The following is a 25,037-nucleotide window of genomic DNA, read 5'->3' as shown; positions in this document are numbered from 1 at the left end:
ATTCTTATTATAGTTATGTATGAAAGACTACATTACTTATTAGTAGAAAGCCCCCTCCCACACTATCACTTAGAATAAAAGCCAAGTCACTCCCATATACAGGAATTTGCAATGGTTTAGGAAGTAGATCAGGCTGTGGTTTTAGAGTATTGCATTATTTTTGAGAAGGTTAGCTAGAGCAGAACTCCCTAATTAGAACCATGACTTGGGCGTGAAAGCCCTTGTCCCAAGAATGTAAAGACCTCACACCTGGCTTCTAAGAATATGGCTGAACTTAGATAGAGCTGACTTTGTCTCAGTTGTTTTATTGCCCAGTTCCTGCCAGTCTTTGTGTTTGCATTCCTCTGTTTTGTGTTAGAGTCATTAAGCATCTGGAAACCTCATTGTATCTTGCCAATGTATCACCTAACTTCCCTATTTTCTTCTGTATAAAATGTTTGATGCTCGATTTAACATTACATTCAGATACAACACACTCCCTTGTGGCCATATTTGTTTGTCATTTCTCGCCAACTCTTTGTCCATCTGTCTGGAACCCTGATTCCTCCCACGGATTGAGGGGGGCCAACTGAGGCCGGTCCATGGCACCTGGTTCGTTCTCTATTTCTTGACTGTGGATTCAATGTGACTACATGATCCTTCTTCCACACCTTCAATGTCACGATGGACTGTGTCTCGTAAACTATTAGTGAAAATACTCCCATGTGCCCTTGGATGGACATAGCTACAAGAAAAGAAACATAACATGTCAGTAATGGATTCATCATATAAATGTAAGATGAAGACAGCTTTCAAAGATAATAAAACTAATAAGTATTTTGACCTATATACTCCATTCTTGGAAATGTCGTGAATATTCTCTTATCACATTGATATGATATTTTCAAAAGGAAAGTATACTGCGATGAATACAGTTATTTGGTATTTGGTAGTTTGGGTCACTCACTATAGCTTATTAGCATTATCTGCATTCCATCTATAATAAAACTTTTTTCATAGTAAGTAGACCTAGAAGAGATAAAGAGGCAGAACCATTTTATAACTCTGAATCTAATCAGCAGTATAAACTATTGGATTTTTCTAAGGCCAGTCTGTAAAAAGTTCATCCCAGAATGGAAGAATAAAAGACTAGGCTAAAACAAACCATACCAGAGGATCAGCTTCAGCCTGAGAAACACAGGTACTACAGTGTGATAGACAAATAAGGACATGGTATGTGATGGTTTGTATATGCTTGGCCCAGGGAGTGGCACTATTAGGAGGTGTGGCCCTGCTGAAGTAGCTGTATCACTGTGGGCATGGACTTTAAGACCTTCATCCTAGCTGCCAGGAAGCCACTCTTCTCCTAGCTGCCTTCAGGACAAGAGGTGGAACTCTCAGCTCCTCCAGCCCCATGCCTGCCTGGATACTGCCATGCTCCTGCCTTGATGATAATGGACTGAACCTCTAAGCTTATAAGCCAGCCCCAATTAAATGTTGTTCTTCATAAGAGTTGCCTTGGTCATGGGTATCTTTTCATAGCAGTAAAACCCTAATTAAGACACGTTAGGAAACACTTTTGTCCACAGATGACATTGAAACTAGTTGCTCTTCCAGATCTTACTGCTAATCTACAGATAGCAGGAGTGGAAGAGACCAGGAGAAGCAGTCCAAGACACAGTACTAGTCTTAAGAAAAAGGACCTAGTGTTTCAAACAACCTAAAAGTAAAAGAAGGGTGAGATATTTTACCCTACAAGACAGAAAAGAGAGCCCACAGTCAGCTATTGGATGGAACATAAGGCCCCCAGTGGAGGAGCTAGAGAAAGTACCCAAGGAGCTGAAGGGGTCTGCAACCTATAGGTGGAACAACAATATGAACTAACCAGTACCTCCAGAGCTCGTGTCTCTAGCTGCATATGTAGCAGAAGATGGCCTAGTCAGCCATCATTGGGAAGAGAGACCCCTTGGTCTTGCAAACTTTATATGCCCCATACAGGGGAACGCCAGGGCCAAGAAGTAGGAGTGAGTGGGTAGAGGAGCAGGGCAGGGGGGGGGGGTATAGGGGACATTCTGGATAGCATTTGAAATGTAAATGAAGAAAATATCTAATAAAATCATTTAAAAACAAAAGTCAGAAAAGAGCCAAAATCAGAGTGTGGTTATGTTGGGATCAACAATGTGCAGATCCATGCATTTGTAGCACAGAGAACATTTCTATTCAGGGGCAAAGAGTATTAAAAAACCTAGAGTCATCTACAATAATAGGTAACATTGGACAATATCAACAGCCGAACACCTGAGCTTGTAAAAAAAGTACCCTATCAAAAATTAAAAAAATAAAAAATTAAATATTTCAATATTTGATATTAGCATTTTTCTAGTTATTTAAATGTCTGTGATAACTGCCTAGTGCTGTCCACAGAGGCTGAAAAGCATGGACAGCTGTGTGTCCGTGAAACCAGACTGACAGGGGCTGACAAAAAGACTGGAACCAGGATCCTTCTTTCCAGCCTCCTTTTAGTTGCCTCTGACCAGGGTTTAGAATGGTACGTTTATAGCAAATTCTTGATAGACAGGAGCAATTTCATGACTACTTTCCTCTAAAAGTTTGTGATGTATCCACAATATTTCTTTTTTTTATTAGCTATTTTCCTTATTGACATTTCAAAGGTTATCCCCTTTCCTGTTTTCCCCTCCAAAAACCACCTATCATGTCCCCCCTCCCACTGCTCAGCAACCCACCCACTCCTGCTTCCCTGTCCTGGAATTCCCCTACACTGGGGCATCCAGCCTTCACAGGACCAAGGGCCTCTCCTCCCATTGATGACTGACTAGGCCATCCTCTGCTACATACGCAGCTGGAGACATGTGTCCCTCCATGTGTACTCTTTGGTTGGTGGTTTAGTTCCTGGGAGCTCTGGGGGTATTTGTTGGTCCATATTGTGGTTCCACCTATGGGGCTGCAAACCCCTTTAGCTCCTTGGGTCTTTTCTCTAGCTCCTCCACTGGGGACCTTCTGCTCAGTCCAATGGTTGACTAAGAGCATCCACTTCTATAATTGTCAGGCACTGGCAGAGCCTCTCAGGAGACAGCTATATCAGACTCCTGTCAGCAAGCACTTGTTAGCATCCACAATATGGGATGCCTTTCTGTATATGGGATGGATCCCCTAGGTGGGGCAGTCTCTGGATGGCCTTTCCTTCAGTCTCTGCTCCACACTTTGCCTCTGTAGTTCCTCCCTTGGATATTTTGTTCCTCCTTCTAAGAAGGACCGAAGTATCCACACTTTGGTCTTCGTTCTTCCTGAGCTTCTTGTGGTCTATGAATTGTATCTTGGGTATTCTGAGGTTCTGGTCTAATATATACTTATCAGTGAGTGCATACCATATGTGTTCTTTTGTGATTGGGTTACCTCACTCAGGATGATATTTTCTAGTTCTATCCATTTGCCTAAGAATTTCATGAATTCATTGTTTTTAATAGCTAAGTAGTACTCCATTGTGTAAATGAACCACGTTTTCTGTATCCATTCCTCTGTTGAGGGATATCTGAATTTTTTCCAGCTTCTGGCTATTATAAATAAGGCTTCTATGAACTAATGGAGCATGTGTCCTTATTACCTATTGGAGTATCTTCTGGATATATGCCCAGGAGTGGTATAACTGGATCATTTCTTTAGATACTGAAAAAGCATTTGAAAAGATCCACACCCCTTCATGATAAAAGTCTTGGAAAGAGCAGGAATTCAAGGCCCATACATAAACATAGTAAAATCAATATAGAGCAAACCAGTAGCCAACATCAAACTAAATGGAGAGAAACTTGAAGGAATTTCACTAAAATCAGGGACTAGACAAGGCTGCTCACTCTTTCCCTATCGATTCAATAGAGTACTTGAAGTTGTAGCTAGTGCAATTAGACAACAAAAGGAGATCAGAGGAATACAACTTGGAAAGGAAGAACTCAAACTATCACTACTTGCTGATGACATGATAGTATACTTAAGTGATCCCAAAAATTCCACCAGAGAACTCCTTAAACCTGATTTAAAAAAAAAAAAAAAACTTTAGTAAAGTGGCTGGATATAAATTTAACTCAAACAAATCAGTGGCCTTCCTCTACTCAAAGGATAAACAGGCTGAGAAAGAAATTAGGAAAACAACACCCTTCACAATAGTCACAAATAATATAAAATACCTTGGTGTGACTCTAACCAAGTAAGTAAAAGATCTGTATGACAAGAACTTAAAGTCTCTGAATAAAGAAATCCAAGAAGATCTCAGAAGATGGAAAGCTCCCCCATGCTCATGGATTGGCAGGATTAATATAGTAAAAATGGCTATCTTACTGAAAGCAATCTACAGAATCAATGCAATCCCCATCAAAATTCCAACTCAATTCTTCACAGAGTTAGAAAGAGCAATTTGCAAACTCATCTGGAATAACAAAAAAACCCAGGGTATCAAAAACTATTCTCAACAATAAAAGAACTTCTGACGGAATCACCATCCCTGACCTTTACAATTGTGATTAAAAACTGCATGGTATTGGTACAGTGACAGGCAGGTAGATCAATGGAATAGAATTGAAGATCCAGAAATGAACCCACACACCTATGATCACTTGATCCACAATATTTCCTAAGTGGTGATATTTGTATCATAATAACATGAAAGTCTGGGAAAGACATCTCCCTCTGCCTCCTATCCATGTCCTGCCCTGGGAACAAACTATGAGTTACACCTACCAATGTGTAATTAGTATAACTTTACAAACCTTGGCAATAACTATTTTAAAGGAATTGTGTGTTTCCTATGGAACATGTATGAGTCCTGTTTAGACAAGAGGTAATTAACATCTCTGAGATGGGAGCAAAATGTAGGCACAGGCAATAGAGAAAGAATGCCCTCAGGATTTGAGCCACCTGGATAAACACTGTAGAACTCAGCTATTGGTGGAGAGATTGCCACCTCTCTCTTAATGGTCAACTTTGAGGATACATAATCCTGCCTCTCTGTTGTTACAGATGCACCCTGTGCTCTGGGTTCATCTTTGAGCTAAGCTTTCTAGCTCTGGCCTTGTCTTTAATCAGCTCGGTGTGTTGCAATCATGAAGTTCTCCTGCTTTCTGCTGCTGATCCTCTCTCTATCCAACTTCCAGAACAACCCAGGTAAGTACTAAGACCTGCTGAACCTCTGACCAGAGCTGGATACACTGGGTTATAGAACAGGTGAAAAGTGAGTTTGGGATCTGAGGAGTGAACAGCAGAATATAATTCCAAGGCTCAAAAGCCTGTAGTCAACTGGCAACAGTGGCTTCAGCCTTTGTCCTAGGTATCAGGAAATGAACCTGGCCAGAATGAAGAGCTAGTAAAAGAGATTTCCAAGATCTTTGACCTCTTTCTTCTCATAGTCATCTAGAAGATATTCTTTGTAAAAACCATTATTTCTTACCCCCAGGATGGCATAGCTCACCAAGAGGCCAGGTGTCTATCAGGAGACAGGCACCCACTCCTTAACGACCTTTCACAGGCCTATTTAACACGTGACCGAAATAAACTTGACTAGTGGGGAATATGAACTTGATGTCTTAGATTAGGTAACTTGGAGAGCGATGATGCATGTCTTGAAAGGCCGAGCGTAGGAAGCACTAACTTAAAATGATGTATAAGGGCTCTCATTGTAATTTATTCCTCAGTGTCCTTGCGAATAAAAAGGAGTCACAATCGCATGACCATTGTTCAGTAGGTCAAGGCCCAGTAGCCATGAGTTGTGATGTGGCTCTGTGGGAACTCTTAAGGTTTGGGTTTGGCACAATGCTGAAAGGAGGGTACAGAGAGGATCATGAAATCCAAAACAAAACAAAACAAAACAAAAACCCTCAAGAATTGCTTGGTGTGGAATCAAAAGGCCACACACATAAAGTTAGAAGAAACCTACAGGTTTTCAAATACTGCAGGAACAAAATGGAAAATGGAATATCCAAAATTTGATGTATTTGGGGGGGGAAATCACAGGCCAATGAAGGGTGAGCAAGAATTGAAAAGCTGATCCACTTGGCATTCTCTCTAGCAAAATTTTTGCCTCTCTCATTAACTGTACAACATGGCTGTAGCAGAGGCATTTTTAGATCTGCAAACTCTTTCTTCCTTTCCCTAAAGGCTAAACAAGCATATCATTAAGACTAGGTCCATTTTCTCCCTTGAAAATGAGTCAAAGATGAAGATTCCAGGACACAGGAGTCTGTGGCTTGAACTCCCACCTTCCCTATCCACTATCGGTCTCAACATGCAAGTTCCCCATGACCTGGTCAGGCTGTCCTTCAGTTACAGGTTTCTGACAGTGGAGGACTGGAGAGGAACAAACAAAGAAGAAAGAAAATTTCAGGTCAATTGGTTTTGCATGAGCTGATGCCTTATGCCAAGCAACTTTATTAAGAAGTATAGCATTTATGAATGGTTTGCAGGAGGGAGAGTCGGCAGAAAGCTATCATGAAATGGAACAAAGTTAGCAGGAAGGTAACCAAACATTGTGGCACAAAGGGAACGCCGACTATCTCAAATGTGTCACAGACTCAGCACACAGTGCCCTTGGGACTGATCAAAGCTTTGAAGCCCTAACCCTCCAGCTGATTTTGCTTTGGTCCAGAACACAGCTTTCCCTTTTATCAGGGTCTGTGAAAAAGCTTTGGATCAGGCTGGCTCCGAACACTGACCTCTGAAATATCCACCAAGAATCTCCCACAGTTGCATTCAGAGTCCATCTGGAGACTGTATGCCAGCTGTGCAAGACTATAGCACTCCAACCTTCCATTGGTCAGGCCAGGGCAGCTGGTTAGAAGGACAAGGGGAGGCACAGATGTTGTGACGCCTTAACAAGAATTTCTTGTTTCATCTCCAGTTGACTAATATCAATGGCCCATCTTCTACACACAAATTTGAGTCACCTGGTTGGGAATGGAAGAAAAATAGAATTAGAAGAAGGAGAGACATGGCACTTTGAGTGCCTCTGAATGCAATATCAATATTTACCCTAAGTTTCATAACAGTAAGGCAGATCTATCCCTTGGGCTAAAAATTTTTGGATTAAAGTCTACAAAAAGACATCTGATGTCCAGTGACCAATCATAAACTTTCCAAGAAACCAACACATTTTCCAGCAATTTTTTTTTTCAGAAAACTAAATTTTAAACTCAGCAAAATGTGGCTTTTCTTTCATGGGCTAATTGAGAAGCATTCAGTCTCTTATTCAGTCTCTGAGGTACTCATTTTATTTTTCTGCAAATAAAGAAAAAGAAAATAATTCTTGGAGAACAAAAGACAGAAAAAAATGGCTAGTTATCCACCAAGGTAAAAAGATCAGAATAAGAATGTAAGAAATGGCTGAGATCAATCCAGTCCCTTCCTTGATAAATCTGAGATGCTGCAGCCCAGACAGGCTGACATAACCAACATCACTGCATAAGTTTTGAAGTACAGAATGTAACTGAATTACTCCACACAACGCCCATAGCTATATCTTTCTTGTTATTAACACAATTCAGAAAAGGAAAAGCAGCAGGATGCAGTGCTCAGCCAGGAATGTTCTTAGATAGAATGAGAATTAAAACAGGACTGGGAGAATCCATCCTTGTCCGGACTCTGTCATTGTGGGTTTTCTGCTCTGTGAAGACAATGGACACATTTGTCATCTGTTAGATCAGGGAGACATGGAATGAACTGGATTCTGAGACTCTCCTTGGCTCTAAAACAGTCCTATTCTATCAATTCTCTTCTGCTTAGCAATTGACTTGGTTTCTTTTTCTGAGTTATATAATATTCTGGGGAAAAAACAAAGGAGAAAGTCTTTATTTTATCTCCTAGCTCAGCATATGATACACTGTGGCAGGGAAGCCAGGACAACTGGAGCTGAAGTACCTGGTCACACTGTATCCACCTGATGGATACTGTTGTCTACTTGACACAATCTAGAATGACTTGGGAAGAGAATATCAATTAGGGATTGTCTAGGTTATCTACAGGTGATTGTCTTTATCGCATTAACTGAGAAAAGAAGACATGCCCATTAAGAATATCACCATTTCCTGGTTTAGGGCCTGGATTGTGAGTGCAGAATGAGAGCTAAGTACGCACTGGCATGCAAGTCCCCCGTCCTCTATGACTCTATCACTGTTCGTCTTACTCTGTCTGTCTCCATTTATATCTCTGTCCTTCTATATCTGTTTGTCTACCTGTCTGTATTTGTCTGTCTCTGCTTCTGTCGGTCTTTGTCTCTCGGTCTGTCTGTCCATCTGTCTATATCTGCATGTATCCTTTTGGTTGTGGTCATGACTACTAAATAATTCAAGTTTCTGCCACCTTGATCTTCTTGTAGTGATGGACTGAAACTTTCAATTATGAACTAAGCCCTTTCTCTCCTAAGTTGTTTTGGTCAGAACCTTTTGTCATAGCCACTGGAAAAGAAACTACAATAAGCCACAGTCCAAAATCAGAGAGCAATGAATTAGTACATGCTTGCTCTGTTTCTCCATTTTATATGATTCATAATGCCTGCCCAGGAAATAGTCCTATCCACAGGTAAATGGGTTATCCCACATAGATTAACACAATCAAGACAATCTCCCACAGGCATAAAAGAGGCCCTTCTCTCAAGTGACTCTAGATCCTGTCAATCTGATAATGTAAAAGAAATATTAAAAATTATCAACAAAGAGAAGAAACATTATGTGTGTGTATGTGTATCAGAACTTAGATTAATGATGTCATTAAGAAAAAAACACAGCAATGTTCTTTCAAAACTTGATTTCTATTAATCTTCCTAATACTAGAAAATCAGCTGCAAATATTTCGCCAGGGAACATACAATACATGAAGCACCCTCTTGGAGTCATGCTGGCATCCAACAACTCCACAAAAGGAAACAAAACCTGGAGGTGGTCACCCCTGGAGGGTCTGATTGGGAATGATCATTATAGAGGCCAAGGTTAGACTTAGAGCATTGTTCTTTCAACAACCATACACAACAGAAGTCAGAATCTATAAAATGTAGAGAAAGGCTGAGACAGAACTCAGGAAGATGGGTTTAGTGTGAGCAAGTGAGGGGCTTAGGCTGTGGTGCTGCTCTGAGAAAGTTTGGGGTGGGGAAAACAGAGTGTCTCTCCATTTCCTCTCACCACCATAGCACCACTGTCTCACTGAAGAGTTTGTTGTAGTGAGAATGTTCTACAGCCAGAGATGGTGGTTCATCCTTTACTCCCAGCATCTAAGAGGATGAGGAAAGAGCATTTCTGTGATTCAGAGCCAGCCTGACCTAAATAATGAATTCCAAGCCAATAAGGTCTACAGAATGAGACTCTGTTTCAAAATAAATAGAAAAAAGTATTCTCTATTTGCCCTTTCTATTGTAGTAACCACAGTTATATGGCAATGTGTAATCTCTCTTGTTAGTGAGTTCAGAAAAAATAGATATGATTTTTATTAGAAATCCTAAAATTCAATTGTGGAAATTTTTCTTTATATGATTTTTAAAAATGCATTTTATGTAGAACTCTAGTGCCTTCCTCGAACAGTCTAAAATCACTGTAGCTACAGCCAAGAGTTTGAAGGTTTTTCTCTCTCCTTTTCTTGCAGTTGCTATTCTTGACACAATAGCATGTATTGAGAATAAAGACACCTGTCACCTCAAGAGCTGCCCAGGCTTTAATAATGTAGTTGGCACCTGTTATGAAGGAAAAGGCAAGTGTTGTCGCAAACACTGTTGATACATCAGAACTTGCAAGAAGAAAAATGAAACCATTGCTGTAATAAAGGAAAACATGCTGAAATGTAATTTCTTCATGCTAAATTGAACTGTCTATTGATCTGTACTGAGTTAAGAAAATGTGGGTTGTTTAAAGGCTCCTGCAGTGAAGAACAGACCAGTATAAAATCCCTGTCTAGTCAAATAGAAATATGGCCATGAATAAGCAAATATGATTCAATTTCATTTTTTCAAGAAATGTACTAATGAGGACCACTATACTCCAATTCATCTCAAGTGGCAAGAAGACAGAGCAGAGGCATGGAGCCACTTCTTCCTAAATTAGTTTGTGCAGTTGGGGCTTGTTCCAACCAAACCCTCACAACCACCCTGCCACCTCCTTCATATTTGTAGTTTCCAGGCAGCCACAAGGTACCTGCCCCATTTGGTTCCAATTATAGTCATTGTATTTGTGTTCCTGAATCCAGTGGCCACTATTCCCACCCCAAGTTGGGAGCAACAAAATGACTATGGCAACAGTCTTCAGAAATAATGATAGCTTCATACCTTTAATCCACTAACTTGTTTCTCACATAAATATGAAAAGACTTTATACATAACAGGCTTCCAGAGACATTGAGCAGAGAGTAAGAGTAATTCTGTGTGCTAATGTGAAGGGGACAACAGATCCTTTTAAAACAGTGACTACTTATTAAATAGTGAAAACGTTGGGCTTTGGATGTCTATCCTAATAACTACACAAAGAATTTGAGTCCTTTCTACATCACTAAGATACAATATTAAAGGTAAAAATATTCACTAACTAAGACTTCATTATTAAATCCAACCTGATCCAAATTTGCAGGGAAGATTTCTTACAACCCTAAAGTTCATTCTGACAACATTATATCAAAATTAGCTTCTATGAATCAGGAGTGTTTTGGAAGACAGTACACATCTTCATAAATAACACTGTGTGATTCGTCTCGATGCACCGGTTAGAAGTCAAGGCTCTATGTATACTGAAATATGGAGGGGCTATGGAGTTCCTAAGAAAACCTAGATCAAGCAAGGACTTCACCTAAAAATGGCCATCACCACTTCCTTAGCCAAAGAAAGGTAAGTTTCCTTAGAAGTGTTTAGATGTCGATTCTTGAGGCCTAAGTGAAGTGGAAATTTCTGGTTTCTTTGGAAACTCAATCATGTCATATGAAGCTTTGCTGGAGCTGAAAGGTGAAAGGATGTTTTCCTGAAGCAGACGTAGGAAAGAATGTTTTGCTCTAGCAAATACAGGTGAGAGAATGTTTCACTGGACCTGATATGTGAGAGGACACATGGTGTTTAAAAAGAACATAAATACAACCCCACAGACAGTAGGAGGAAGCTCTGGCATTGGTTTGACTTGATGTGCCTAGCTAGTCTTGTCTGCCAATACTCTTGTAATTGGTTCATCTTGCATTGTGTTGCTAATCTTCGCTTATTGTGACTTTGTACAGAGTAAGACACCAAAGACTTTGTGATATTCCAGTAGTTTCTTGTGCTTCTCACTGGCTGACTCAGGCCAATTGATCACAGTTTATTCTGGATCAAACTGCTCTGAATGGTGATTGCCAAGTGTAATGGACTCCTGACAAAGAAGAATGGAAAAGCCCCAAAGAACTATTTCTAAACAGGTCCACCACCCACATTTCCTTTCTTTTCTACTACCTCTGGTGGGTGATGGGCTAGAAAAGAGATTGAAGCTTTTAAGAACACTTATTAAAGCAGGTTTAGAAAAATCTAAACCTACACCTAAGTTTAGGAGTTTCAAGTTTCCAGTCTCAGAAAGATCAACGTAAAGGCAGATCTTTTTGAAGGTACAAAGACTTCAAGAAGCCTTGAACTCAACAATAGGCTTTATAACGTAGATACAGAATAACTCACCTACCTCAAGTCTAGCATTAGAATCTAATAGTTAAGCAGTCAATACCCTTGCTGTAATCACATATATATCATGAGTCAAAGTTCAATGGAGCCTTTAACTCAGCCACTCCTAGGTTTCAGTTTCAGCCTCTTGCCTCATATTATATACAAAATCAGCAAATAATAGGTGGAAGATATCAATGTAAAAACTCAGACTATAAAACGAGAAAGAAATATGGTACAAAATATCTACAACACTGCTCACAAAGACAATTCTAGGAATATGAGGCAAGTAGAATAGGCAGTTATAGCAAAAATAAACATACGAGCATGTATCAAGCTAAAAATATTTTTGCATAAGAAAGGAGACAGAGTAAGAAGAATGCGAGAAACTAGTCAAAATGGAATTCATATATCTAATAAGTGTGCAACATCCTAATTATAGTATAAAATAAGACAATAAAGAGAAACACAGAAAAGAACCCAATTAAACAATGCCAAAGAACCTGGACATACTTATTGAGACTGATATGCAAATAACAGTTGTCAATGAAACAATGTTCAACATCACTAATCACTAGAGTAATACGAAAATCCAAATGGGAGGCCACCTCACTTTTATTAAAAAGACCATCATCAGAGAAACAGGATGATACTAGGTGAAGATGCACAGGTTGATAATAATTTCCACACTGTTCCTGGCAGGGAACATCAACACAACTATTGTATAAACATGAGCTCTCATGTGGGTATCTGAAGACCAAGTTCTGGGCTACATGCTACTGTAGTAGCCTTGAATCAACAGATGCATACTCAAAATAACTGAAAGGAGGGCTGGAGAGATGGCTCAGCACCTAAGAGCACTGACTGCTCTTCCAGAGACCCTGAGTTCAATTCCCAACAACCACATGGTGGCTCACAACTGTCTGTAATGGGATCTGATACACTCTTCTGGTGTGTGTCTGAAGACAGCTACAGTGTACTCATATAAATAATAAATAAATAATATTTTAAAAAGAACTGAAAGGAAATATGCCCGAAATATATCTGCACTCATTCACTAGATTGTAATAATTCATAATAATCAAAACATGCAATCGACATCAGTGTAGCTTGATTGAATAAGAAACAAGAAAAATATGGAATACATATATACCAGAATACCATTCCAACATTAAAAATAATAGATTTCTGCCAGTGACAAGCAGATGAATGGTTCTGGAGTATATTAATCTAAATGAAATTTGCCAGACACCACACACACACACACACACACACACACACACACACACACGCACGCACGCACGCACATATGGACACAGTCACACTCATAGAAACAAGAATGAAAAAAGGTAGTTACTAATTGCAGGGCCATGTAGAAAGTGAGAAGCGCCGGGCGGTGGTGGCGCACGCCTTTNATCCCAGCACTCGGGAGGCAGAGGCAGGCGGATTTCTGAGTTCGAGGCCAGCCTGGTCTACAAAGTGAGTTCCAGGACAGCCAGGGCTATACAGAGAAACCCTGTCTCGAAAAACCAAAAAAAAAAAAAAAAAAGAAAGAAAGAAAGTGAGAAGCTAGTAGCCATAAAATCTAAACTTTGAGTTAGACAGGAGGAATATCACAAAATATGTGGCAACTGAGTGAATATATGCAGTGATGGTATACAAGACAATCGGGATAATGAATCTCAAGGTCACAGTCCAGACAATGGTGATAACTGCTACTGCAAATCTTGATTTAATAATTAATTCTATACTATGAATTAACATAGTTAAACCATTGCATTCTTCCAATCAAGTATGCAATTCTGAACCTTTTCATTTGATATATGTATATTATAAAATATGGTCACACCTACCCCTATCCATCCACTTCTAGCTGCACTATATTTGCAAATCTGAGCCATAGATCTGAGACTGGAGGCAAGTCTCTTAGGGGTGGATACTGAACATTACCATTCAGTTCTGCAAATATTTACCTGGAAAGTGGGTTTTCTGAGGTGATGTTTTCAGGTTGCCATTTTGACAAATGAACTAGGAGTCGACCTCTACTCTTCTTAACATTTGAAAAGTATTCCAAAGTTACGAGATACTTGGCCATCACATTCCTGGCCTCCTTAAGGTATTAACACTGGTCAGTGTGCCACACACCACCACTAGGGCTATGCCAGTTCTCCCTAGAGCCATTGACGTCTATGAATTCATCAAATATAGGTAATACCAGAAATTTTTGAGACAATACAGAAAATTCATCTGTAAAAGATTAAGGAGAAATAATGGAACAGGAAGGTTTAAATTGGGTTAGAAAATAGAGAGCAGGACAAAGGAGGAATATGGAAAGGGATAAAGATTTTTTTCAGAGAACTCAGGTGCAAACCTGCTACTTTAGAAGCACCATTCTGTATATATCTATGGCTACATGTTTACATATAGGTCTTAGGAGCTACAAAAAGAACCATGAGATGGTTAAAGAGAAGTTTCAAGGATGAGTGAAGTTTAATTAAAATGAAGCATACTGAAATTGGAATGGAAAGGGAAGTATTAACCATGAAAGAGTATGAAGAGAAGAAAGGCGGAAGAGGATCAATCGGAAAAGTGTGCATGATGATGGTGTCTTAGTTGTGGTTATATTGCTGCAAACAAACACCATGGCCAAAAAACAAGTTAAGGAGGAAAGGGTGTATTTGGCTTTTACTTCCAGATCATTGAAGGAAGTCAAGACAGGAACTAAACAGGGCTGAAACCTGGAAACAGAAGCTGATACGAAGACCAACTATGGAGGGATGTTGCTTACTGGCTTGCTTCCCATGACTTGCTCAGCTTGCTTTCTCATAGAACCCAGGACCACCAGCACAGGAATGGTACTACCCACCATGAGCTGGGCCCTCTCTCATTGATCAGTAATTGATAAAATGCCTTACAACTGGATCTCATGGAGACATTTCCTCATCTGAGGCTCCTTCCTCTCTGATTACTCTAACCTGTGTCAAACTGACACACAAAACCAGCCAGTCCAACTGACCTCTTGTTAACTTGAAACACAAATACATCACTATTAAGCTACAACCCTACCTTCTTATTCATCCCCAATATCTCACATTAAAAACATAAAATAACCTTAAAAGTCTAACAGTCTTTACAAATTAAAGCATATTAAAACTTCAATCTGTTCTAAATATTCAACCTCTCTAAAAAAAAAAAAATCTCTTAAAAGATCAAGCTGTGAACACCTGCAAACATTAAGACTGAATTAAATGCCTTCTTCAAGACAGAAGATTCAGGGCACAGTCACAATCTGGACTGAGCAAAATTAAACTGCAACACTGTAAATAAGTCAGTGTACAATGTCTAGAATCCAGGATCCACACATCATCTTCTGGGCTCCTCCAAAGGGCTTAGGACATTTCTCTGCCTCTGCCCTCTGTAGCAAATACACCTTGTCTTCTAGGCTCCAGAATGTTCCACTCCACTGCTGCTACTCTTTTGGTGGTCATCTGCTCTGCAGCACAGGGATCTTCTGCTACAACTAGGCTGCACTTTCACTAATATCCTCTCTTATACATGTGTCATGGTGCCAAGCCTCAGCTGCCACTGAGGCTGGAACTTCACCATTTGGCCTCTCCCCAGTGCCAAGGCTCAGCTGTTCTCCATGATACCTTCATACCTTCAAAACCATTACCACTTGGGTGACTCTTAAATCACAAGGCTGTGACCAAGATGGTTATCCCTAGAACACAGCTTCTTTATGCTCTCAGATAACACTTCCCAGAAGATTTCACATCAGTGATGCTGGTCTCTTCTTGATCACTGCTAATTCCTTAGCTCCAGCTAACCAGCATCAATTGTCCCAGTAACCCTGTCTACTCTTGACGCTAAAGAAGAGCCACGTGACTGAAACTGCCAAGTTCCTCTGCTTGCTGGGGCTGGAACATGGCCCTCTTTGGTCATTTACATTTTCACCAGCTTTCTGTTTTTACTGACTTTTTCAGTGCCTTAAGCTTTGCTCTCTTGGAACTTGCTCTGTAGTCTCTGTTTCTTCAGTGTTGGGATTAAAGGCTCCTCGCCTGAACCCCAACTTTCCTTTAATTTCTTTTCACAAGGTCTTTATACGCATGGCCACTATCACTATGCTTCAAGATCTGGATCACAATTGGGCCTTCCATTTCTGGATTGCAGTTCATTCCAGATATGGTTAAGTTGACAACCAAGACTATCCATTGCAATGCATACCTTGTCAATTTCACAGGAAATTATGTTTCCAAATAAAAATAATAACCAAATCATGGTAATGCCTAACATGATATAACTATACTTCATAAAGCTCAAAAACATAAACAAAAAGCTTAGCTGGGAGGGATCTTGCCCCAAGATAACACGCCCTCAATTCTTCTTACTATCCTTGCATGGAGAACTTCACCCCGCCCCTCCTAGAAGTGGAGTCACAAGCAAGGCAAGTAAGTCCATATACAGCTTTCAAGTGGATGCTGAAGATACAAACCCAGGTCCTTGTGCTTACACAACAATCGTTCTCCCCAACAGAGCCTTTCCCTGGTCCCTTCTGTGTTTCTTGACTGTGGATTCAATGTGGTTGCATGCTCCTTCGCCCACACCATCTGTGCCATCATGGACTGTGTCTCTTAAACTATAAGCCAAAATATTCCCATCTTTCCCTGAGTTGTCACAGCTACAAGAAGAGAAGCACAGCATGTCAGCAATAGACTCATCATATAAATACAAGATCAGGACATTTTTCTAACACTACAAAACTGTAATTATTTTTCCTACAAATACCCCTCTATGAAATGACTGATGGATATTCTATCACCACATTAATATGCTATTTCAAAAGGAAAGTGTACTATGATGAACACAGTTACTTGGTATTGTGTGGTATGGGTCTCTCACTATAACTTAACAACATTATCTGCATTCCATCTTTATTAAAACTTTTCATAGTAAATAGACATCAAAGAAGTAATGAGCCAGGATCATTTTACAATGCTGAATATAACCACCAATTAAAAAATTATCCGACTGTTATGAGGCCACCCTGTAAAAAGCTCATCCTACAATGGAAGAATAGAGGAGTAGGCGAAGACAAACCACACCAGAGGATCAGCCTCGGCCTTACTGAGAGATACACGTGCTACTGTACTTCTTCTTGTGAGAGGCAAAGAAGAACACAGACATGCTATGAAACACTCTTGCCCACAGATGGCATTGAATTGAGTTGACTTTCCAGACCTTACCGATAGCAGGAGTGAAAGAGAGCGGGAAATGATTCCCAAGAGAATCAATCCAAGAGAGAGCAGGAAAGAGTCTTAAGAACAACCACCTAGTTTCTCATACAACCTAAAGTTAAGAGACAGAAAAGAGCCAAAACCAGAGTGTGGACATTTTGCATCCACAGAGAGAGGTGTCTGAGTCTATAGCCACTGAGGACATGTATACTCAGGGACCAAGAGCATTACAAGTCTTAGTCACCTTAATATATGGGTGACATTGGACATTATCAACAGCTGGCCACCTCAGCTGGTAGAGTATCCTATAAGGGAATCAAAATTAATATTTTAATATTGAACATTTTGGTATTTTTATTTTTCCAGTTACTTAAATGTCTGTGATAACTGTCTGGTGCTGTCTCTGGACAGAAAGCTCTGTATTAGTGAAACCATAGGGACAAAGGGCTAAAAGAAAAGCAGGCAGGAGCTGGCTCCTGATTTCCACCCTTCCTTTAGTTGACTCTGATCAGGGTTTAGAACACTACATTTGTAGCAAATTCTTGATAGACATGGACGTTTTTTCATGGTCAATTTCCCTCTAAAAGTTTGTGATGTACCCGCCATATTTTTCAAACGATGTCAATGAAATCATAATACCATGAAAGTCTGAGGAAGACCCTGCCTTCTGCCTCCTATCCATTTGTCCGGCACTGTAAAACAACCAGGGTACAAACCGTGAGTGAAACCATCCAATGTGTAATTATGATAAATTTGAAAGTCTTGGTGGTAAACATAGTTTAAAGAAATTATGTGTTTCCTATGGAGCATTTATGGGTCCTGTTTAGACAAGTGGCACTTAGCATTTCCAGAGTGAGAGCGAAATCTAGGTGCAGGCAACAGAGACAAAATGATCTCAGGATTTGAGATGCCTTGAATAAGCACTGTAGAGCTTAGCTATTGGGCAGTCACTCTAGATTGCAATCTCTCCTTAAGGCTCTACTTTGAGGTTACTTAGTCCTCCCTCTCGATTACTGGAGATGTACTCTGTGCTCCGGATTCACCTTTAGCAAAGCTTTCCATCACTGGCCCTGACTGTCATCAGCTCCACGTGCAGCAAACCATGAAGACCTCCTGCTTCCTGCTGCTGATACTCTTTCTATCGTGCTTTCAGATCAACCCAGGTAAGTATCAAGATCTGCTGAACCCCTGCCCAGAGCTGGGTACACTGGGTTATAGAACAGAGGAAAAGTGAGTTTGGGATTTGGCGAGCGCTCAGTAGGACAGCATTCCAAGGCTCAAAAGCCTGTAGCCAACTGGCAACAGGGGCTTCAGCCTTTGTCCTAGGTATCAGGCAATGAGCCTGGCCAGAATAAAGAGCTACTAAAAGAGATTTCCAAGATCTTCAACCCCCTTCTTATCATGTTCATCTAGAAAATATTCTTGGTAGAAACCATTCTTCTTTTCCCCTGGGAAAGCATAGCTCACCAAGAGGCCAGATGTCTATCACAATAAACGTGACTAATGAGAAATATGAACCTGATGTCTTAGATTAGGTAACTTGGAGAGAGATGATGCATGTCTTGAAAGACCGAACATAGGAAGCATAGACCTGGAATGAAGTACAAGGGCTCTCATCTTAACTTATTCCTCACAATGTTCTTGTGAATAAAAGGGAGTCACAATCACTATTTCCTGGATAAATAGTTTACCCCAATCATATGACTAGTGATCAGAAGTCAAGAGCACAGTCCACAAAATCAGGAATCAAGTTAACCATTATCACTGCGTAAGGAGGTCTTGAACTCAAAACGTAACTGAATTTCTTCTGGCCAAGCCCATAGTCACTTCTTTCTGGTGATAAACACAATTTGGTAAAGGAGAGCCAGAAATTGATTCTTATGGAGAAGCAGGATGCAGTGGTCAGCTAGGGGTGTACTTGGATCAGATGAGAATCAAAATGGGGCTGGGAGAATCCATTCTGGTCCAAATTCTGTCTTTGTAAACTTTCTGCTCTATGGAGAGCAATGGACTTCACATTTGTCATCTGTTACATCAGAGAGGCATTAAATGTACTGAGCTCTGGGTCTCTCCTTGGTTTAAAACGGTCCTACTCTGTTTAACCTTCCTCTGCTTAGCAATTGCCTTCATTTATTTTTTTTTTTGGTATGATATAATGTTCAGAAAAAAAACAAAGGGGAGAAAATGTATTTATCTCCAAGTTCAGTATATAGTAGACTGTGGCAGGGAAACCAGGGCAATATGAGCTTAAAGTAGCTGGTCACATGGCATCCACATGATACTTAGAACATTATAGAAAAGAATATCAATCATGAATTGTCTAGATTATCTATAGGTGATTGTCTGTGTTGAATTAACTGAGGTTAAGAAGGCATTCCCACATTCAGGGTTTAGGGCCTAGACTGTAGAAGACTGCAGAAAGTGATGGCTCTGCTTTTGATTGTGGTTGTGACAACTAACTTCAATTTCTTGCCACCTTGATGTCCTTGTAGTGACAAACTATAATTTGCAATTATGAACTAAGCCCTTTCTCTCATATGATGTTTTTGTCAGAATATTTTGTCATAGCAGCTGGAAATGAAACTATAATAAGCCACAGTCCAAAATTAGAGAGCAGGGAATGGGTGCAAACGTCCTCAGTTTCTCCATTTTTACATATTCCATGATGCCTGCCTACAGAATGGTCCTGTCCACATTTAAAATGGGTCATCCCACATCAATTAACGCAATCAAGATAGTTTCCCACAAGCATAAAAGAGGCCCATCTCTCAAGTGATTCTAGATCCTATCAAGTTAATGATTTAAAACAACAAATACAAAACAAAGAAGAAAAACACATACAGGAATACCTAGATAAAAAACAAACATGAGAAACATATAGGAATATCTAGATTAATGGTGTCATTAAGAAAAACAAGAATCACAAAAGAAGTCACTAGATATGCACTCACTGATAAGCAGATATTAGCCCAGAAACTTAGAATACCCAAGATACATTATGCAAAACAGAAGAAAACCAAGAAGGATGACCACTGGGTGGATACTTCATTCCTCCTTAGAATAAGGAACAAAATACTCATGAAAGGATATAGGTACAGAGTCAAAATTTAGAGCTAAGATGAAAGGATGGACTATCCAGAGACTACCCCATTCGGGAGTCCATCCCATCATCAGCCACCAAACCTAGATACTAATGCTCATGCCAGCAAGATTCTGCTGAAGGGACCCTGATATTGCGGACTCTTGTGAGGCTATGCCAGTGCCTGGCAAACACAGAAGTGGATGCTCACAGCCAGCTATTGGAGGGAACACAGGGTCCCCAATGGAGGAGCTAGAGGAAGTACCCAAGGACCTGAAGGGGGCTGCAACCCTGTAGGTGGAACAACAATATGAGCTAACCAGTACCCCCTGAGCTCCTGTCTCTAGCTGCATATGTAGCAGAAGATGGCCTAATCAGCCATCATTGGGAAGAGAGGCCCCTTGGTCTTGTAAACTTTATATGACCCAGCACAGGGCAAGTCCTGGGCCAAGTAGTGGGAGTGGGTGGGTAGGGGAGCAGAGGTGGGAGGAGGGGTATAGGAAACTTTTGGGATAGCATTTGAAATGTAAACAAAGAAAACAATAAAAAATAAAAAAAAAATAAAAAAAATAAAAAAGAAAAAAGAAAAACAAGAAAAACAAACAAACATAGCAATGTGGATCTCTATCCACTGGCTTTTAAAACTTAGTTTTTACTGCATGTTCTTGTACCAGACAATCAGCTGCAAGCATTTCACCAGGGAACATAGAATATACTAAATATGCTCTAAGAATCTTCTCAACACAGACAGCACCACAAAAGGAAACAAAACCTGGAGGTGGTCACCTCTGGAGGGTCTGACTGGGGATGATCATTATAGAGGTCAAGGTTAGACTTAGAGCATTGCTCTTTCAACAACCATACACAACAGAAGTCAGAATCTATAAAATGTAGAGAAAGGCTGAGACAGAACTCAGGAAGATGGGTTTAGTGTGAGCAAGTGAGGGGCTTAGGCTGTGGTGCTGCTCTGAGAAAGTTCTGGGGTGGGGAAAACAGAGTGTCTCTCCATTTCCTCTCACCACCATAGCACCACTGTCTCACTGAAGAGTTTGTGGTGGTGAGAATGTTCTACAACCAGAGATGGTGGCTCATCCTTTACTCCCAGCATCTAAGAGGATGAGGAAAGAGCATTTCTGTGATTCAGAGCCAGCCTGACCTAAATAATGAATTCCAAGCCAGTAAGGCCTATAAAGTGAGATCCTGTGTCAAGATTAATAGAAAATAAAGTATCCTCCATTTGCTCTTTCTAGTGTATTAACCACAAATATACACGGCTACTGAGCTGTGGGATTCTCCCTGGTAAGTTAGTTTAAGACAGCTCATATGTTATTGGACATCCAGAGTACCAGTTGTGGAATTTTTTCTTTAAATAATAAAAGTTGTGTAGAAGTCTTGTGCCTTCATCAAACATGCTAAAACATCACTGCAGCTCTAGCAAGAATCTGAGGTTGCTCTGTTCTTTTCTTGCAGTTGCTGTTCTTGACACAATAAAATGTCTCCAAGGAAACAACAACTGTCACATTCAGAAATGCCCATGGTTTTTACTTCAAGTTAGCACCTGTTATAAAGGAAAAGGCAGATGTTGCCAAAAACGCCGTTGGTTTGCCAGAAGTCACATGCACAATGCGTAGCCATTACCTTAATAAAGGAAAACACCCGGAGGTGTAGCTTCTTCATACCAAAATGTCTCTTCTATAAATCTGTACTGTGTTCAGAAAATGTGAGTACTTCCGGGTATCTGCATTGACGAACAGCCCAGACACCCCTGTCTGTTTAAGAAAAACATATGGCCAAGAATTAAGCAAATGTGATTCCATTTGATTTTTCAAGAAATGTACGATCGAGGACCATCTTACTCCAAGTAGGAAGTTAACTCAGGTGGCCAAAGTAGGGAGCAGGGGCATGGAGCCACTGCTACCTAAATTATGTTATGCAGTCAGGGCTTATTCACATCTAACCCTCACAACCACCCTGCCACCTCCTTCATCTTTGTAATTTCCATGTAGCCACAAGGTACTTGCTACACTTGGATCCATATACCATATTGTATTTGAGATTCTGAACCCACAGCCACCATTCCCACCCCAAGTTGGGACCAACAAAAGGACCCTCTTCAGAGAAACTGATGGCTTTATACCTTTACTCCACTAACTTGTTTCTTGCATTAATATGAAAAGACTTTATACACAGGAGGCTCCCAGTGTCAGTGAGGAGGGAGTAAGAGTAATTCTGCATGCTAACGTGAAAGGGAAAGGACACACTGCTACTTTTTAAATAGTGAATACTCTGGGCTTTGGATGCCACCCTAATAACTACACATAGAATTTGAGTCCTTTCTCCACCACTGAGGTACAACATTAAAGGCAAAAATATCAACTAAAACAATATTATTAAATAGTACCTGATCCAATTTGCAGGTAAGGGTTTCAACACCTTATGCCCTTAATATTTATTTCCACACATTATATCCAAAATAGTTACTATAAATCAATAAGTGAAAAACTGTGTTCAGAAAGACAGTGCAGATCTTTATGAGTAACACAGTATGATTCATCTTGATGCACCAGTTAGAAGTCGAGGCTCTGTGTATGCTGAAGTACACAGGAGCTGGGAAGGTCCTAAGAAAATGCAGGACAAGAAAGGCCTTTACCTAAAAGTGACCATTACCATTTACTTAGCCAAAGAAAGGTAGATTTCCTCAGTAGTGGTTAGAGAATGATTCTATGGGTCTATGTTTTGGGTTCAAAAACATGCGCATACAGGTAGGGCTTTTTTGAAGGTACAAAGACTTCAAGAATCCTTTGTAAATTCATCCAAATTTTTCATAATTTAGATACAGAATAACCCCACCTACCTCAAGTCTAGTATTAGGATCTAATTGTTTTCCAATTAATATCTTCATTGTGATCATAGACATATTATGATCCAACAAATCAATCTAGCCTTTAACTCGCCACACACGGAATGAAATCCTAGGTTTCAGTTTCAGTTTTGTTTTCCAGGTTTGGAGAACTTGTTGTACTGGGCTTGGGAGTTTTTTGTTTGTTTTTGTTGTTTTGTTTTGTTTTTGAGAAAGAACTTAAAATTCTATGGATGGGGAAAGAGAGGATCTGGAAGGATTTGAGGGAGGGCCAGGCCTTTAATCCCAACATTTGGAAGACACAGGCAGGTGGATCTCTCTAAACTCAAGAGCAGCTGGGTCTACAAAGCAAGTTCCAGGGCAGCCAGGGCTACCCAGAGAAACCCTGTCTTGAATAAAACAAAAACAAAAAGCAAAAGAAACAACAACAAAAACCTAATCAAGGAAGTGAAGGTACTCTACAATGAAAACTTTAAACATCTTAAGAAAGAGATAGATACTAGAATATAAAAGACATCCCACACTCAGTAGGATTAATGTTATGAAATGCATTGATAAAATACTCAAGAATTTCTGTGATTGAAGAAATAACAGAGAAGACAGGAAACAATAAAGGAATTAAATTACCAAAGAACACAGAGGACATTTTCTCTGACACACACACACACACACACACACACACACACACAAAAAGTCATATAATTTCTAAATTGAAAGAACCTACAAGATTCAAAGTAGGTGTATAAAGAGAGAATAGTGCATCTGCATACTCACATACACACACACACACACACACAAACATGTACACACACAGACACACGCAAGCCCATGCACACACACATGCACTATGCTCTCCAATAGTGACCTAGTCTTCCAGATGCCTAAAATATGTTTCAGCATCCCTTTATTTATGTAGCTCTCACTGCCCTCTGACCCCTCAGGCATCTCTGCCAGAAGATGTTCCTTTCCATCCCAGTCAAGCTTGGTGTTCTCTTCCCTGGTCCTCGGTCCCTGAAGTTTGGCTCCTTATCCATCTAGAGGTATCTGATGTCAGAGACCACGTTTATGCCATCAGTGATGAAGAGAGGGGGTCCTTATTCCATCTCTCTCCTACATAATGCCTTATGCTGAAAATGCATCTGGATCTATGTGAGCACTCTTAGCACCCATCTTTGGAGTGGCCTGCATAACCAACTGCTCTATTCACTTCAGCAATCAGAGTGGCCATAGCTACTCGCAAAATGGAAGGTTTGGGAAACGACCTTGCTTCCCCATACACTCTATAAGGAATGCAAGCTGGATTGGAGGTTATCTTGTGAGAAATGAACCCAAAAAAAAAAAAAATGTCACAGAATGGTTGGAGCTCTATAAGCATAACTATAAGAACCAAGCATCTACTAGACTGAGAGCAGGGAATTCCAATTCTCCAAGTTCCTTTCTGGGACAGAGTTTCCTTTCACTTCATGATATGAAAGATTATGCCTAGCAGCTGCCCGCTATGGGGTTTTAGTTCTTGTCTTGCTTCAGCTACATAACAACTGCCTAACGATAATGTCATTCCTGTTTTAAAGGAATAAACACTAGGTTGCAGGAATGTCTCTAGTTATGAAAGTAGGAAAAGGAAAAGATGGTATAATCTCCTACACAGCTCAGTTCTTATGCTAAATGCCTCAATGAAGGACAGGGATACAAAAGCACAAGAGAAAGCAGCAAACCTGAGATTGTGTCTCTTTATCCCCATCATGAGGCCTCACTCCACTCGTCTTCACATTGTTGAAGGGAATTGTGTCTCCAGAAAGCTTAGCAAGCCTCTATGCTAAACCTTCCATAGATGCCCCCAAAACTAGCCAGTAGTATCCCCTGAAATCCATCTCCTCTACTACCAGGGCATGAGTCATGTTTAGGCATGTATCATGATAGAGGGTTTTGTTTCATTGTTGTTGCTTAAAGGACTAAGCCTGTGGGATAGATCAGCAGGTAAAAGCACTTGCCGTGCAAGCCAGACAGCTTTACTTTGATCCATAGAATCCACAGTGGAAGGAGAAAACCCATGTCCAAAAGTGGTCTGTGATCACACACATGCCATGGTACATGCACACCTACAATCATACACATCTTATTATGAAAGAAAGAGAGAAGATAGGAAAAAGGAAAGAAAGAAAGAAAGAAAGAAAGAAAGAAAGAAAGAAAGAAAGAAAGAAAGAAAGAAAGAAAGAAAGAAAGAAAGAGGGAGGGAGGGAG

The 25,037-nt window shown here is 40.3% G+C and overlaps 2 protein-coding genes across 2 annotated transcripts; both read left to right on the top strand.

Moving 5' to 3' along the window:
• Positions 1 to 5,090: 5,090 nt before the first annotated feature.
• Positions 5,091 to 9,740, top strand: LOC110336955 (beta-defensin 37-like). Its single transcript, XM_021219687.1, has 2 exons — positions 5,091 to 5,151; positions 9,610 to 9,740. Exons 1-2 carry the CDS (start codon positions 5,091 to 5,093, stop codon positions 9,738 to 9,740), a joined length of 192 nt encoding a protein of 63 aa, XP_021075346.1.
• An 8,079-nt stretch (positions 9,741 to 17,819) lies between these two features.
• Positions 17,820 to 21,595, top strand: LOC110337119 (beta-defensin 40). The gene is made up of 2 exons (XM_021219876.1): positions 17,820 to 18,020; positions 21,407 to 21,595. Exons 1-2 carry the CDS (start codon positions 17,960 to 17,962, stop codon positions 21,565 to 21,567), a joined length of 222 nt encoding a protein of 73 aa, XP_021075535.1. The 5' UTR covers positions 17,820 to 17,959; the 3' UTR covers positions 21,568 to 21,595.
• The last annotated feature ends 3,442 nt before the right edge of the window (positions 21,596 to 25,037 follow it).

The sequence above is a fragment of the Mus pahari genome, chromosome 19, assembly GCF_900095145.1.
Source record: "Mus pahari chromosome 19, PAHARI_EIJ_v1.1, whole genome shotgun sequence".
Lineage (NCBI taxonomy): Eukaryota > Metazoa > Chordata > Mammalia > Rodentia > Muridae > Mus > Mus pahari.
This window is presented reverse-complemented; position numbering and strand designations above follow the sequence as displayed.